Genomic DNA, 17568 nt, shown 5'->3' with positions numbered 1-17568 from the left:
TCTTTACTGCAATACTGCCGTCTCAGTGAATCAGCTCTATCTGTGCAGTGGGCAACAAGAACTTGTCAGGCAATTACACAGAGGCATGAGCCAAATAAATGCTAGGTATGCCACTGACATTTTCTGGTTGTTACATAGCAATAACTAACTAATAAATCATATACTGGCATATTTGCATAATTTTATACAATATCCACAACTTATAGCAGTGAAAATAAAAGAACAGCTACCTGTTCTTTACATAAAAGTAAGGGAAACTTATAAAACTTACATAAAGGTAAGGGAAATGTAGTAATCATGCTGCAGTAATAAATATAATCATCCCCTAGGGAAGGACAATTAATATACATGATGTTATAGTCTTCAACAAAAATGATAAACACCAAATTAATAACAGTGGTTATCTCTAATAAGAATGGGAGTGAAATGAGATTGCAGATAACTCTTTTCATGGACACCGAAATTTTAATTTCATGTCACTTTCAAGTTTCACAAAGCTGCTTCTTGTGATTTTTTTTTCACCCATTTAAAAAATGTGAAAACCATTCTCTGCTCATGGGCCATACAGAAATAGGCAGTTAGCTGTAGATGGCCAATCCTTGCTCTGTACTAAGCAGCACTGCAGAGGATTAAAAACAAAATGAGTGAAGCCGGATATTTCCTTTCACAGGACTCACAGGGGTGCCTCATTTGCTTAGCCTGCCCCTGTCTACCCATTGCAGGAGGGAGTGTGCAAGCGAACAAGTGCAGGAACCAGAGCAAGCAAGTGCAGGAACCAGACAACTGCTTTTGGGTGCTGGCAGGAGCAAACACCATACGGGCCATGCAGCAGCATCTGGATGGGGGTGCCTGCAATTCCTGAAGCCCCAGAGGGTGGTTACAGTGCTCCTTTAGCTCTGCCATCTACAGATGGCTTAAGTGTTAACAGCTCAGTGGGCCCTCTGCCTCATCATGTGGAACAGCTGCCCTCCGCCAGCAAGGGGAGAGGGCCAGTGTGACAGCCTTTTTTTGGTATCTGCACTTGTTGGCTTCCAAGCTCCTGTCTGGCATCCAGGAAAATTGAAGTTGCATGACCAAATTGAAGGATGGTGAATGCAGAGGATTTTACTGAATGATGAAAGTGGCTCTCAGCAGGAAGGGGAGCTGGAAAGGGGATGGGATGAGCAGGTAATCTTCCTCTCAAGTCCGGCTGTATAGGCTGGACTCTTCACCAAAAAGTCAAGCCATCAAGCTGTCCCTTGAAGTCAAGTCACTTCTCTCCAATGTTCAGCCACTTCTCTGACTGAGTCTGGGGTCTTTATAGGCACAGGATGCGGGTGGGCCATGGGTAGTTTAGGAAAGGCAACACTTGAGCAGGCCACAGGAATAGAAGTTCTCACTTTAGGCCACAGGTTTCAGGCTTTTTGGCTTGAAGGTGGGGTTTTGTCAGGGACCTGCCCCTGTCTGCCTAGAATTTTTCTGCCTCTTGTTGCTATCGGTAGAACATGAGGACTTTTTACTGAAAGAACTTATCTTGTTTGGAAAAAAAAAATTAGTGCAAAAACGTTTTAAAAATATATTGCATGTATATAACCATGTGAAAAATTATTAACCAAATTAGAAGTGTTCTAAGGGGCTGGGCATGGCTCACACCTATAATAGGCTATAGGGTCTATAGGCTCACACCTATAATCCTGGCACTTTGGGAGGCCCAGAAAGGAGGATCATGTGAGCCCAGGAGTTCCAGATCAGCCTGGGCAACATAGTGAGACCCCATCTCAATCAACCAATCAATCAATCAATCCGTCAATCAATAAAATACTGTGTGCAAGATTATTATTAAGGATACTTAGGGCCAGGAGCAGTGGCTCACGCCTGTAATCCCAGCACTCTGAGAGGCCGAGGTGGGCAGACCACGAGGTCAAGAGATTGCGACCATCCTGGCTAACACAGTGAAACCCCATCTCTACTAAAAATACAAAAAATTAGCTGGGCATGGTGGCAGGAGCCTGTAGTCCCAGCTACTTAGGAGGCTGAGGCAGGAGAATGGCATGAACCCGGGAGGAGGAGCTTGCAGTGAGCCGAGATCGCACCACAGCACTCCAGCCTGGGAGACAGAGTGAGACTCCGTCTCAATTTAAAAAAAAAAGAATACTTAGGTTAAGGGAGGAGACCACTCCTCATATTGTCTTATGCAGACCACCCCTCATATTGTCTTATACCTAATTTCTGCCTCCAAAGAAAGAAGAAGGAAAAACTAAAAGGCAGAAATGAAATCCACAGGCAGACAGCCTGGTGCCACACCCTGGGCCTAGTAGTTAAAGACTGACCCTTGACCTAACCAGTTATGTTATCTATAGATTCCAGACATTGTATGAAAAATCACTGTGAAAATCCCTGTCCTGTTCTGTTCCGTTCTGATTACCAGTGCATGCAGCCCCCAGTCATGTGCCCCCTGCTTGCTCAATCGATCACGAACCTCTCATACAGACCCCCTTAGAGTTGTAAGCCCTTAAAAGGGACAGGAATTGCTCACTCGGGGAGCTCGGTTTTTGAAGACGTGAGTCTTGCCAAAGCTCCCAGCCCAATACAGCCCTTCCTTCTTTAACTCGGTGTCTGAGGGGTTTTGTCTGCAGCTTGTCCTGCTACAAGGGGTCATCATAGAGATAATATGGAGTCCAGGAGAAGTAAATCACAATATGATCTGTGATTCCCTCTTTTACACCCTTTTCATCTCCAATGAAGATGAAATCACATCAAGATAATAAGGTCAACCAATTGGATATGGTGGAAAGAAAACAGGGATCCTCTTTGCAACAGGCTATGCTCTGCTCTAAAGAAAGCTCAAGTTTTCCTACATAGAATTTTAAAAATTCTCCCCATGCCACTGTTTCCTCAAATAATTGGCCAGCTATGCAGAGCTGGTTACTACAATAGCAAGCAGCACTCAAAGCCCAGAGCCTGAAGCAACTATCTATCTCATTATATCGAGGGATGGCAATGACATTCAGACTTCACAGAGAGGGAGATGGGACATATTCAAATCACACAGAATATTTTTTTCCTTTTAATGTCTGTCCTACTCAACTATGATTACTCCAAACTTTCTTGACATTCGGTACAGAAGAATTCTTATTCATCTTGCACTCTAAAATTCATCTGCTCCCTATTCATTTTAAAACTGCTTAATGTAGTCTCTGCTTCATGATTATTTTTGAACTGTTCTAAAAGTAAAACTTACAAATTTAGATCTGTTGAGTATCCTGGGATACAGTATGTGTGAAAAATACAACAAAATAAAGTTGAAATATGAGCTACTGGCTAGAGTCCAGCCATTTCTGATAGAAATTCAAACCTCAAAAAATCTACAGCCTCACTTTTTTCCTTTTCTCAACCCATATAGGAATAATATATCTTTTACTTCTGCCGCATCAACATTTCTGGAAATTCCTGTTCATGAGCAAATGAAAACGGAAGCCAAATTTCCCACTGAATCTCATTTCAATATATCAGAATTTCCTCATGATTACTGTTGATTAAAAAAAAAAAAAAAAAACATACTCTATAAAATATTTGAAGAGATTATTCTGAGCCAAATGTGAGGACCATAACCAGTGACATGGCCTCAGCAGGTCCAGAGAATATGTGCCAAATGTGGTTCGATTTTAGGAAGACATAAGACATCAGTTAACACAGTAAGGTATACACTGGTTTGGTCCAGAAAGGCAGGACAATCTGAAGCAGGGGAAGAGCTTACAGGCAGATTCAAAGATTTTCTGACTAGCAATTGGTTAAGAGTTAAATTATTATGTAAGATCTGGAGTCAATAGAAAGGAGTGGGCTAAGATAGGGGTTGTGGAGACCAAGGTTTTTATTATGTAAATAAAGTCTCATAGGTGGCCGCCCTTAGGGACAAAAGATGGCAAATATTTCCCACTCAAGCCTTTAAAAGGTGCTAGGCTCTCAGCTAATCTCTTCAGGATCAGACAAAGACCAGAAAAAGTGAAGGTGATTCTCTACAGAATGTTAAATTTCCCCCAGAAGAGACAGCTTTGCAGGGCCATTTCAAAATGTGTCAAAGAAACATATTTTGCAGCAAAATACTTTGATTTCTTTCAGGGCCTGCTATCTGTCATGTGATGCTATACTAGTCAGGCTGGAATGTGGCATCTTATTGCTACAAAGGGTCTGTTTTGTCAGTCTTAAATACCTGTTTTAATGTTAGTGCTAGTCAGTTAAGCCTGAGTTCCAACAACCCCTTCTCATCATGGCCTGAACCAGTTTCTCATTTATCTTTGGAATCCCTTTGGCTAAGGGGAGGGGTCCATTCAATCAGCCGCCTAGGCCTCCCGAAGTGCTGGTGCACTTTTCTTGTCTTAACTGAACTTTACTTATACCATTTTTTCCTTTGAGCAAATGATGATAGTATATTTAGGATTAAAGTCTTAGCTCTGTGCTTCTGAAATATAAATTTTCTTTTTTCATTTAAGAGTTATCCCTTTAGACATGCTAATTTAGAACTGCCTAGCTAACAATTGCTTAGGGCAATGAAACAGGTAATTGGAAGAGTGATAGTCTGAATGGGGAAAAGAAAAACTATTTAAAAGCCAGCAAACGAGAAAACTTTATGAACACTGTAAGATCAGTCTGTCTCTAGGTCTATATGTGTTGTGTGTATACAATAATGTTCGGTAAATAAAGCTGGTTTTTAAATTATTGGTAAAATAGAGATGGGTTCAAAATTGTCAGTTAAATACAATTCAACACTTGCTTGGTTTGACTGTGAGCTTATGTTTCTGGTTTTGAGCCTACGGATTTGGAGGGTCCTGATAAGTGGCTGTGGTGAGATCTGGAGATATGTCCTCAGTGCCTAGGCCAGCAGCTGCAAATTAGAGGCAAGCCCAATGTGTTCCCTCCTTTCTTGCCCCAGCTTTGTCTCCTGGCTATTATGGGAGGGGCTGGATCCTCCTGGCATCGTCTTCACAGCTCAGTCTTCTGACCTGAGCTCTACAGCTGGTATTCTAATTCAGGATTCAAAACAGGTCCTGTCCCCTTCACAGCCATCATGGATACCAGGTGGCTACTTGAGACCCAAGATGACTGGGGAGGACATTAGGGAGGGTACCTCAGTCACAGTTTCACAATTCTTTCAGTAATTAAAAGTCTTAAAGTTATGCTATGTTAAATTAAATAATAGCCAAAAAATCTGAGTCATTTGTAAGTTAAAATACCAAAACATTCATTATTAAACAGAAGTTTAAATGTATATACCTTGGTATGTTATATGGTATAAAAAAGCTAAATATATTTAGATGTACTAACTAACAATAACTTGAGAAAACATTTTTCCAAAAAGTGATAAAATGGTTTTCCTGTACAAATACTAATATAAAACAGTTCAAAATTACTTCCTAGGGATTGCATTAGAAATTAGAGTTGCTAAGAGTTAATGTAGTTACTATATGTAATTAAAACTACTAAATATAAGAAAATTCTGTATTGAGAGTGTAAAAAGCAAGATATGCTTTTGATGAGGAAGTTATAAAGGCATGAAAATGTGTATTTGTTAAAAAAATTGTCTAGTTTGAAGTTACGTAAAAATTGTTTCAAACTGAAGGAATTAAAAAGATGTAAATAAAACTGAAATACAGAAAGCTGAAAAAAAAGAATAAGAATAATAAGAAATTTTAAAAGGTCTGTAGAAATATGGTGGTCAAAATTGACTAAAATTAGTTTATAAGGCTTTATTAAAGTTAGCTTAAATATTGATATTACACTAATACAAAAGTATTATTTGGTTTTTCTCTTTTGATCAAAAAATCCGAGTACTAATAAGTGTTACTAAAATATTTCTGTTCCTTTTTAAGTAAATTGCAAAAAACAAAAAAGAGTGAAGGAGAGACAGATTCTGTCTTCTGCTGTCTTTCTCAGGTATTTTGATTGTTCAGAAACCAGAGTCTCCTCTCTACCAAAGAGTAAAGGTTTTTGCAATTTTATTTTACTTTATTTTATTTTTCCTCTAACCTTTACTTTACTTTAATCTTATTTTATTTTTCCTCTAACCTCATCTTGGAAGTGAAGTTTTTGCTTTTAAAAACATTTTTATTGGCCAGGCGCAGTGGCTCACGCCTGTAATCCAGCACTTTAGGAGGCCAAGGTGGGCAGATCTTCTGAGGTCGGGAGTTCAAGACTAACCTGATCAACATGGAGAAACCCTGTCTCTACTAAAAATACAAAAAAATTAGCCAGGTGTGGTGGCGCATGCCTGTAATCCCAGCTACTCTGAAGGCTGAGGTAGGAGAATCACTTGAACCTGGGAGGCGGAGGTTGGGGTGAGCCAAGATCATGCCATTACACTCAAGCCTATGCAACGAGAGCACAACTCCATCTCAAAAAAAAAAAAAATTATCATTTTGGCAAAGTGAATGATTATTATTTTAGAGTGACCTGTGATCCTGTTTTGGTAAAGTGTTTTAAACCTTTGACATATTTGACAGGCTTCCTAAAATCAAATTTCAACTGCAAAATTAAGTCTTTTTTGTTGACCTCTCACTTTGGGATGCAACAAAGGGCCCCTGAAGCTTCCAAAAGAAAGATAAACAGGGTTATTAGATAGGTTAAAGTACATAAGCACTGTCAAATAAGAAATGAGGTTTAACCTTCTTCTATTTGTGTTTTTATAAATGGTATTAATATATGTTCCAAAACTGTATAGGGTTCCTAAAATTCTCATATGTCTGGATATATACCATCAGTTATAATTATGGGTGTTATGTTAAATTATTGTAGGCCACAGAAATAACCAAATTTCCTTGTCAACTATGTTTTAAACTAGGACCATTTTAAGTTGTTTCTTAATGCTGATGCAGTTTCTGAAAAATTGATAAGCAAGCAAAATCCTGGAGCATTGTTATCTTCAAGGAGGTTCACCAAAAGGATGGCATGACATGCACCCTTAAATACAGGTTTTCTGATAACTTTAGGATAATATTATTTGAACTGGGTAAGAACTCCCAGAACTCTAATGAAGAGATTGACTGGTTTATAAAACTGCTAACAAAAGCAGGACAAAAATAATTGAATATCAAGAAAATACTTTGCCAGATTTTCATGCTTATCAGCTGTTACTGAAACTGTTTAGATAGGCAATGTGAATGAACCCCATGCCCCAAGTAAAATTACCTATGATAACTCATCTTAAAACAAAACTTAAATACCAGTTTTGTTTCTCTAATTTAGGTGCCTAGGTATTTAAGAGAACCTAAGTCCAACGTTAAGTGTGGACTCATGGAGAACCTGAACGGCTGCCTGGTCCTTCCTGAGTCCTTAAAGCTTTCATTATGAAAAGCTCTGCATTTTCATAACTCATCATGGAAGAGATAAAATGATCCAAATTAAAAATATATGTTGGTGTGGTGACTGTTCTACAATGCTAAATGGTTTATGCCAATGTTTGGTTTGTTACACCCATAATCCTGGGAAGACAATCAAAACTTCATATTCATTTATGCTACCTGATGGGCCATTTAAACATTTATAAAGGAATTTCATTCAATTGTCATTTTCAATGCATGTTTTCTTTCTTTTTTCTGGAACACATTAAGATGAGATCCATGCATGTTTTCTGATTGCATAAAAGCTTTTCCATGTAAGAGGGCTGATGTTATAACAACAGCTAAAAGGTGATTAGGAAATGTGTTATCCTCATGGGATATTCCTGAAAAAGTCTCTAATGACAGAGGCACTTATTTCACTGGATAAGTTGTAAAACTGTTAAATAAGGTTATCACAGATAAAACAGCATTGATATGGTTTGGCTCTGTGTCCCTATCCAAATCTCACGTTGAATTGTAATCCTCATAATCTCCATGTGTCAAAGGTGGGACCAGGTGGAGGTAACTGAATCATGAGGGTGATTCATGCTGTTCTCGTGATAATGAGTGAGTCTCATGAGATCCGATGGTCTTTTTTTTTTTTTTTTTTTGAGATAGAGTCTTGCTGTGTCACCAGGCTGGAGTACAATGGCGTGATCTTGGCTCACTGCAACCTCCACCTCCTCAGTTCAAGCGATTCTCCTGTCTCAGCCTCCTGAGTAGCTGGGATTACAGGCGCACGCCACCACACCCGGCTAATTTTTTGTATCTTAGTAGAGATGGGATTTCACCATGTTGCCCAGGCTGGTCTCAAACTCCTGAGCTCAGGCAATCCACCTGCCTCGGCCTCCCAAAGTGCTGGGAATACAGGTGTGAGCCACCACACCCGGCTGAGATCTGATGCTTTTATAAGTTTCTGGCATTTCCCCTGTTTGCACTCATTCTGTCTCCCGCCACCCTGGGAAGAGGTGCCTTCAGTCATGATTATAAGTTTTCTGAGGCCTCCCCAGCCATGCAGAACTGTGAGTCAATGAAACCTCTTTTCTTTTCTTCTTTTCTGAAATAGCGTCTCACTCTTGTCACCCAGGCTGGAGTGCAGTGGCGTGATCCTGGCTCACTGCAACATCCATCTCCCAGGTTCAAGTGCTTCTCCTTCCTCAGCCTCCCGAGTACCTAGGGTTACAGGTGTCTGCCACCTTGCCCGGCTAATAAACCTCTTTTCTTTATAAATTACCCAGTCTCGGGTATTTTTTCATAGCAGTGTGAGAACAGACTAATACAAGCATTAAAAGGTAAATGGCCAATGTGAGCAAAAAACATCTGTTGCTTCATAATTGGTCAGAAACAGAACACTGGTCAATTTATCTTAATCTATATCATAGGTTAAAGAGAACATTACCAGCATAGGCTAAAGAGAATATTGCCAGGAGGCCTTCACTCTTCTGGATGGGTTTCATTTCTCAGGTCTCTTTTTCCATGGTTTGGAGTAAAAGAGGCAATTATTAGAAATTTATCCCTCAAAATACGCTCTATAGCAGATTCTACTGCAAAGGCTGAAGTTACACAACAGATTTTAAATTCTCTTGCTAAAGTTGTGCTAAAAAATAAAATTGCTATAGATTACTTACCAGCTAAACAGAAATATCTGTGCAGTTGCTGACACTTCTGGTTGCATATGGAAGAATATATCAGGTATTATATTCAGTTGTAGGGGATTAATAAACAGGCTGCTTGGCTGAAACAAGTAGATTCTTTATCTAGCTCATTCTTTGATCTATTTGATTTTAGTTGATTTGATCAAGGGGACCAAACTCTTGGTATTATCCTCCTGAGAGTCATAATAGTAGTCTCCCTGGCTGTATTAGTTCATTCTCACATTGCTATAAAGAACTACCTGAGACTGGGTAATTTATGAAGAGGTTTAATTGACACATAGTTCTACAGGCTTAACAGGAAGCATGACTGGGAGGCCTCAGGAAACTTACAATCATGGTGGAAGGTGAAGGGGAAGCAAGGACCTTCTTCACATGGTGACAGAAGAGAAAGACAGCAAAGGGGGAAGGTGCCACACACTTTAAAATCATCAGCTTTCATGAGAACTCACTCACTATAATGAGAACAGCAAGTGGGAAGTCCGCCCCCATGATTCAATCACCTCCCATCATGCCCCTCCCGCAACATGTTGGGATTACAATTCACGATGAGATTTGGGTCGGGACGCAGAGCCAAACCATATGACTGGTACACTGTACTCTCTCAAACACTTAAAGGTATGCATCCAGCCATCTCTAGAATGTCAAATGGTCTCTCTTTGACTGGAATGACAAACACTCAAAGAAATGTGTGACCCTAAGGATGTTGTAAAACTATGAATTACATGCTGAGACTAGAAACCCAAAATGATGGTAACAGAGTGGCTCTAAGGCCTTAAGTTTTGGACACACTCTCACTTAAGTGAGAACTTGACTAAAAAGGGGGAATTTTAAAACAAAATTATGGGAGGCCATGGTCGTGGACTGAGCTTGTACACTAGGCTCTAGCAGATCGAACCAAACCAAAACGGAGTCTCTCACACTAAATACGACAAACTTTAAGGAAGCAAATGGGTCCTAAAACAGACCAGTTTTTGTCTTACTCCTGAAAACAAGAGATTCCAGCATAAGAAAGTCCCCTCTACTCTAACACTTACAAAAAATAACCTGAAGTCCTGTTCCCAACTTACAGATTCCATGTCGTGCTATCTCCCAGTGAGATTTGAGACCAAATCAGTACATTTACAGTGATGACAGAGTGACATCAATGACTAAAGTTTCGGTCAATCTCTCCATTGAGATGACCAAAAGAGGGGAATTGTTCAATTAAGTTTAGACTAAAGCTGCCTCCTTATATATTTTAAGTTCAGCCTAAAGCTTCCTCTGTACATAGTGAACTGTAACCTCACTGCATATGTGTAACATACTCTTGTGCCAATCATCAAGTTGCAGCCAATCATTCAAACCACGTTCAAATAAGGGACACTCCAAGCTGTAACTAATCTGGCCGCTTCTGTATCTTACTTCCATCTTCTGTCCGTCACTTTCCTTTTTCTGTCCATAAATCTTCCACCATGTGGCTACACTGGAGGCTCTCTGAACCTATTCTGGTTTGGGGGCTGCCTGATTTGCCAATTGTTCTTTGCTCAATTAAACTCAGTTAAATTTTATCTAAAGTTTTTCTCAACACAAATAAGATTTTTATCTACATGCAAGCTTTCTTTTTTGTATTTTTAGTGGAGATGGGGTTTCACCATGTTAGCCAGGACGGTCTTGATCTCCTGACCTTGTGATCTGCCTGTCTCGGCCTCCCAAAGTGCTGGGATTACAGGCATGAGCCACCGCGCCCATGCAAGCTTTATTTACTTTCTTCCTTCAGTATCACAAAACAAGGTGCTGAAACTAATTTAAAGGAATCTAAATTTATTATTATTATTATTATTATTATTATTGAGACAGGGTCTCACATTGTCGCCCAGGCTGGAGTACAGTGGCATGATCATAGCCCACTGTAACCTCAAACCCTGGGTTCAAGTGATCCCTCCACCTCAGCCTCCCAAGTAGCTAAGACTATAGGCACAAGCCACCACGCTTGGCTAATTTTTTTTACTTTTATTTTTATAGAGACAGGGTCTTGCTGTGTTGCTCAAGCTGGTCTTGAACTCCTGGTCTCAAGTGATCCTCCTGCCATAGCCTCCCAAAGTGCTAGGATTGCAGGCTTGAGCCACAGTGCCCAGCCAATGCTCTAAATTAAAAGCTCAATGCAATTAATGAGAAGTTTTATATACCTTTAATTTCTTTCTAATTATAAAAGATTATTTATGAGGGCAGGACTTTTTGTCCATTTTATTAATTACTGTATTTCTTGCACCTAGAATGTTCTCTAACTCATCACTATCAATCAATACATGTTGAATGAATCACGTATATATATAAAGTCTATTAGAAAATAAAGAAACATACAAAGAAGAATAAAATAATTTCTGATAATTTCAACATGCACAGAGTTAACACTTTGGTATATTCATTCTTCAGTTACTTTCTATGTATTTTATATATGGGTGAAACACAAAGGATAGAGAAACATGTTAAACAACACCTTATGGATGCAATCAGTAAAATCCAGAATGTGGGAAATTCTATAATACAAATGACCTACATTCTTCCATAAATAAATGGTGTCTAGTTTGGTTTCCTTAAAAGCAAGGTATCAGTGTGGAAGGACTAAGAAAAGTGAAACAGGTCAGCAGAAAAAGCCAATTCAAAGGTATGTTATTAAGTTGACTACCACTGTAGACAACCAGAGCTCAACTCCCCTTGGCCCATCTGAGAAACCATATAGTCTGTATATCAGAATTGATCATCCAAGACAATGGAGAAGAGGGTATCCACCAATTCTCAGCAGTAAGTGTTAATGCTTTTGTATCTCCAAATGTGTGCATGTGCCAACATGGTTGAGTATGCTCCTACAGGTGCTCCATGCTATAGCAGCAGAGATGCCCTATAGGAGAAAGCAACAGATACACAACATAGCTGAGGCTTTGTCCTGTCAGGCTGCAACACTGTACAACTAACTGCTGCAGCAGCAACCTGAGCAAAAAGGTGGGCTGAGAAATGTGAGACGAGGCATAAAATATGTCTCACATAAATGGCAATAAAAAAACACGAAAGTGAAAAAAAACGGTAGATAAAAGACTGAAGAGACATATCAATCAAATGCAGTGTAGAGGTTAATTTAAACAAACCAACTCTAACAGTTATTTTTTAGATAGGAAAATGTGAACAGTGCCTGGATATTTGCTATTAAGGAATAACTGCTGCCTGTTTTTAAATGCAATTATTTAAAAAGTATTATTGTTTTTAAAGTTCTCGTACTTTAGAGACACATGCAAAAGTATTTACAGGTTGTCTACATGTCTTGAATTGGCTTTAAAACAATCTGGGGTGAGGAAAGGAAGTAAGAGAGGTTATAGAAGAAACAAGATTGGCCATGTGTTATAATTGTTGAAGCTAAGTGATGTGTGCACATGGGTTGATTACATTTTCTACTTTTCAGGTTTGAAAATTTCCATAACCAAAATTTTATTTTTATTTCTCTCTCTTTCTATCTCCCTCTTTCTCTCTCTCTCTTTCTCTCTCCTGCTGAGACAGCGTCTCACTCTGTCACCCAGGCTAGAGTGCAATGGCATAGTCTTGGCTCACTGCAACTTCCGCCTCCTGGGTTCAAGCAATTCTCCTGCCTCAGCCTCCCGAGTAGCTGGGATTACAGGTGTGCACCACCATACCCAGCTAATTTTTATAGTTTTATTAGAGACAGGGTTGTGCCATGTTGGCCAGGCTGGTCTCTAATGCCTAATCTCAAGAGATCTGCCTGCCTCAGCCTCCCAAAGTGCTGGGATTACAGACATGAGCTACTGCACCCCGCCAACAACCAAAAAATTTAAATAGCAAATTTCATACATTTTGGAGGGGTGATGGTTCTACATAGTTTTTATTTGACCTAGAGATATGTGAATATTAATAATGTGGGCAAAATATTATGAATTTTCTGGTTAGAAAATGACATAAATGTTTTTGGTTCCCTAAGCTCACTTTGTTATTTCATGTGTCTGGTTTTTTTTTTTTTTTTGGAGACAGGGTCTGGCTCTATTGCCCAGGCTTGGGTGCAGTGGTGTCATCTCGGCACACTGCAACACCCACCTCCCAGGCTCAAGCCATCGTCCCACCTCTTCCTCCCAAGTAGCTGGGACTACAGGCACGCACCACCATGACTAGCTAATGTTTTTATTTTTCGTAAAGATGGAGTTTCGCCATGTTGCCCAGGCTGGTCTTCAACTCCTGAGCTCAAATAATCCATCTGCGTCAGCTTCCCAAAGGGTTGGGATTACAGGCATGAGCCACAGCACCTAGCCCATCTGTCTGTATTTTTGACCACACAATTTACTCACTCTGAATGATGTCTTTTCTTTCTCCTATATATAATGAGCTATTATTCATTTTTCAAAACCCAACTCAAATAGTACTCCATTTAGGATGTCTTCCTATATACTCTCTAAAGAATTAGATTCTTAGCCGGGTGCAGTGGGTCACACCTGTCATCTCATCACTTTGGGAGGCTGAGGCAGGTGGATCACCTGAGGTCAGGGGTTTGAGATCAGCCTGGCCAACATGGCCAGACCCCATCCTCTACTAAAAAATACAAAATTAGCTGGGCATGGTGGCACATGCCTGTAATCCCAGCTACTCAGGAGTCAAGGCTGGAGAATCACTTGAACCCAGGAGGCGGAGATTGCAGTGAGCTGAGATTGCACCATTGTATTCCAGCCTGGGTGACAAGAGTGAAACTCCATTTCAAAAAAAAAAGAACTAGTTTCTTTATATCCTACTCCTATACCATATACAGTCATGTGCTGCTTAACGATGTTTTAGTCAACAAAGGACTAATCTACAGTGGTGGTCCCATAAAATTATAACTGAGCTAAAAATTCCTATTGCCTAGTGACTTTATACCAATAGTAACATCATAGTACAACTATTTTATTTTTAAAATAAATTTAGTGTAGTCTAAGTGTACAACGCTTATAAAGTCTACAGGTGCACTATTTTCCATCTTTTATATGTTTAGATATGTTTGGATATACAATTACTTACCACTGTGTTACAATTGCCTACTGTATTCAGTACCGTAACATGCCATACAGGTTTATAGCCTAGGAACAAGAGGCTATACCATATAGTCTAGATGTGTAGTAGGTTATACCATCTAGATTTGTATTAAGTACTTCATGATGTTTGCACAATAACGAAATACCTAAGGACACATTACTCAGAACGTATCCTCATCATTAAGTGGCCCATGACTGTACAATCAATTCTTGCTATTTGTAGTTATGTTCTGTACGGTCACTGTGGACAATGAATTAGTGAATATCAACCTATTGCTCTTGGGGAAATTCAGGGTTAAGCTCCTTTGAGCCTATGGTCACAACATTTTCACAACCAATCAATATATAACCTTGTTTTATGTGTGTGAAAGTTAGAATATTGATTAGATCATTCTTCTTTTTAAATGTAGGTGTTTATAACTATAAATTTCCCTCTGAGCACTGCTTTTGTGGTACTGCATAAGTTTTTGGAGGTTCTGTATTCCTTTTCATCCAACTGAAAGCATTTTCTAACTTCCTTTGTGATTATGTATTTGATCTACTGGTTGTTTAAAAGTGTGTTAATTTCATACTCCATATGTTTTCTAGTTTTCCTCACTAAAGAGTGACTTGATAGCAGTTATATGTGTAATGTATTGCCTTCAGGAACAATCTAATTACAGGCAATGAATCTCAACCAGAGGGGCACAATCTCCTTCACCTCTTACCCTGGTTGCAGATTGCCACATTAGACTGCAGGCTTCTCTTTTGTACTCCTAAAGCCTAGCACAATGCCTGATATTCAATAAGCATACTGTTCATAACATTATTACAAGGACCTGGAAGATTTCAGTACTATGTAGAAAGAGACAAAGTAGCTTATAAAAAATAAATATCACAATCTTATATTTCACTTTAGCAACTTACGCTCTGGTTGTTTTTCATTGGGTGTTATGGATCGCACAAAATCTTCTGGCGTCATAAACACTTCTGCTTCACCAGGCTCATTGATGACTTTCAAGGTGGCAAAATATCGGAAGATTTTGTCTGGTGTGGAGTAGGCTCGAATCCTATTCTCATATTCCATCACCTAAAGTTAGAAATTTAGAAAGTGTTACTATATTAAGCCATGCGCATAGGCTCATACATTCTTATCATCACTGCTCATCAATTCTCATATATTTTCCATCTTATTTTGGGAAGAAATGCTATCTTTTTTTCTAGACTTAGTTTTTTAAATTACAAATGAACATCAAAAATATTTAATATTCTTGGAATTTTTTATTTCTTGCAATATACCATTCATATTCCAGTTGAGGCAATGCTCATGTAACTTTGGTTTAAAACTTTTTTTGAAGAATTCTCTAATGTCTTAAATCACTGAAGGCTAGCAAAAATTTTTTTTTTTTTTTTTTTTTTTTGAGACGGAGTCTCTCTCTGTCGCCCAGGCTGGAGTGCAGTGGCCGGATCTCAGCTCACTGCAAGCTCCACCTCCCGGGTTTACACTATTCTCCTGCCTCAGCCTCCTGAGTAGCTGGGACTACAGGCGCCCGCCACCTCGCCCGGCTAGTTTTTTGTATTTTTTAGTAGAGACGGGGTTTCACCAGGTTAGCCAGGATAGTCTCGATCTCCTGACCTCGTGATCCGCCCGTCTCGGCCTCCCAAAGTGCTGGGATTACAGGCTTGAGCCACCGCGCCCGGCCTGCAAAATTTTTAAATGTCGTAAGAAATTTCAGATTTCAGTAATAGGGTACAATGCCATATATATGCCAACCTATAGGTTCTTAAATACCAAGTCTTTTTTTCTATTTTTTACAATCCTTTTCCCAGAAGATTTTTTTAACACTCTCTTTTTTAAAAATTATCTTTATTTTTATAGAGAGAAGATCTCGCCACATTGTCCAGGCTGGCCTCAAACTTCTGGACTCAAGTGATCCTTCTGTCATGGCCTCCCAAAGCACTGGGATTACAGGCAGTAGCCATTGTGCCTGGCCTAAATACCAAGTTTTTACAAAGGGATTGATTTTACAGTTTCTACTTCTATGCAATTTCCTAATTCCTGAAACAAAACAGACTTTAGATTTCATAGGTTTCAAAAGCTAGTAGGTCTTCAAAGACAAAATACATTAAATGAAGGCATAGAAAAATAAAATTACATATGATGGAAATTCAATTATTAACAGGTCTGAAGCAACAGACTTTTGATTATAAAATTAAGCAAATTGCCAGAGATCCTTTACATATGCCATATTTAGAAAGCAGCAAAGTTGAGAATCACACAAGCAAATGTTGGCATAGCAACAAAATCAAGTATGGCATATATTTAACTAAAAGGCTGTCAAATTAATATGAAAGTTAATTCCCTTATCTGGTATATAAGCCCCCATTCTGTACATGGAACATACAAAATACTATACCAGCCACATAATATTTAAGTGAAAAAAATGTATCTCATACCTGAATTTCACATGTTGAAATAGCCAACAATAAATAATATCTTATAAATAACTGGCTAGAAAATGTGTCAAGGCAATAAAACCTATAATCTCATCAGTTCCATGTCATGAAGTAATTTACCAATGTTAAGAAAAACTTTATTGATGTTTTATTTTATTTTATTATTGTTATTTTTTTGAGATGGAGTTTTGTTCTTGTTGCCCAGGCTGGAGTGCAATGGTTTGATCTTGGCTCACTGCAACCCTCGTCTCTGGGTTCAATCAATTCTCCTGCCTCAGCCTCCCAAGTAGCTTGGATTACGGGTGCCCGCCACCACACCTGGCTAATTTTTTGTATTTTTACTAGAGACGGCTTCACCATGTTAGCCAGGCTGGTCTCGAACTCCTGACTTCAAATGATCCACCTGCCTCAGCCTCCCAAAGTGCTGGGGATTACAGGAGTGAGCCACCGCACCAGGCCTTTATTGATGTTTTAAATTTGCACATTAACATAGCAATTACTATAACTGTCAGTCCTGGCTAGATGTCACTTTGAGGTCATTGGCAGCAGCTGTTTAACAAGGCTCTTAATTCCACTACCACATGTGCTTTTAGCAACTGAGAAAAGACTGCAGACTTGTAACCACATATGACAGGAATTTTTTCAATGCTAACTTGTAATACAATCTGAATAGATTTCACAGGAGACTTTATCAAAAGATTGAGCATATGGCGAACACACTGAAGAGTTTTGCAACCTCTCAGCAGCCTTGAGACATAGCTACAAGTTTTAAAGGCATTTTATATTACACAACAACTGTCCGCTGGGAAATAATGGCTACAGAAATACCTTTCTTTTTTTTTTTTTTTTTTTTTTTTTTTGAGACGGAGTCTCACTCTGTCACCCAGGCTGGAGTGCACAATCTTGGTTCACTGGAAGCTCTGCCTCCCGGGTTCACGCCATTCTCCTGCCTCAGCCTCCAGAGTAGCTGGGACTACAGGCACCCACCACCACGCCCGGCTAATTTCTTGTGTTTTTAGTAGAGGTTGAGGTTTCACTGTGTTAGCCAGGATGGTCTTGATCTCCAGACCTCATGATCCGCTC

The 17568-nt window shown here is 39.3% G+C and overlaps 1 protein-coding gene across 2 annotated transcripts in view; it reads right to left on the bottom strand.

The window, feature by feature from the left end:
• MICU1 (mitochondrial calcium uptake 1) overlaps window positions 1-17568 on the bottom strand; it is a 261029-nt gene that overhangs the window by 169911 nt on the left and 73550 nt on the right. For both annotated transcript variants that reach the window (XM_028826501.2, XM_015147414.3), the window contains exon 4: window positions 14956-15118. In XM_028826501.2, the coding sequence (XP_028682334.1) occupies window positions 14956-15118 (163 nt within the window). The remainder of the gene's footprint in view (window positions 1-14955; window positions 15119-17568) is intronic.

Source organism: Macaca mulatta, chromosome 9 (assembly GCF_049350105.2).
Source record: "Macaca mulatta isolate MMU2019108-1 chromosome 9, T2T-MMU8v2.0, whole genome shotgun sequence".
NCBI lineage: Eukaryota > Metazoa > Chordata > Mammalia > Primates > Cercopithecidae > Macaca > Macaca mulatta.
Note: the sequence above shows the minus strand (reverse complement) of the source record. Positions and strands in the feature narration are given on the sequence as shown.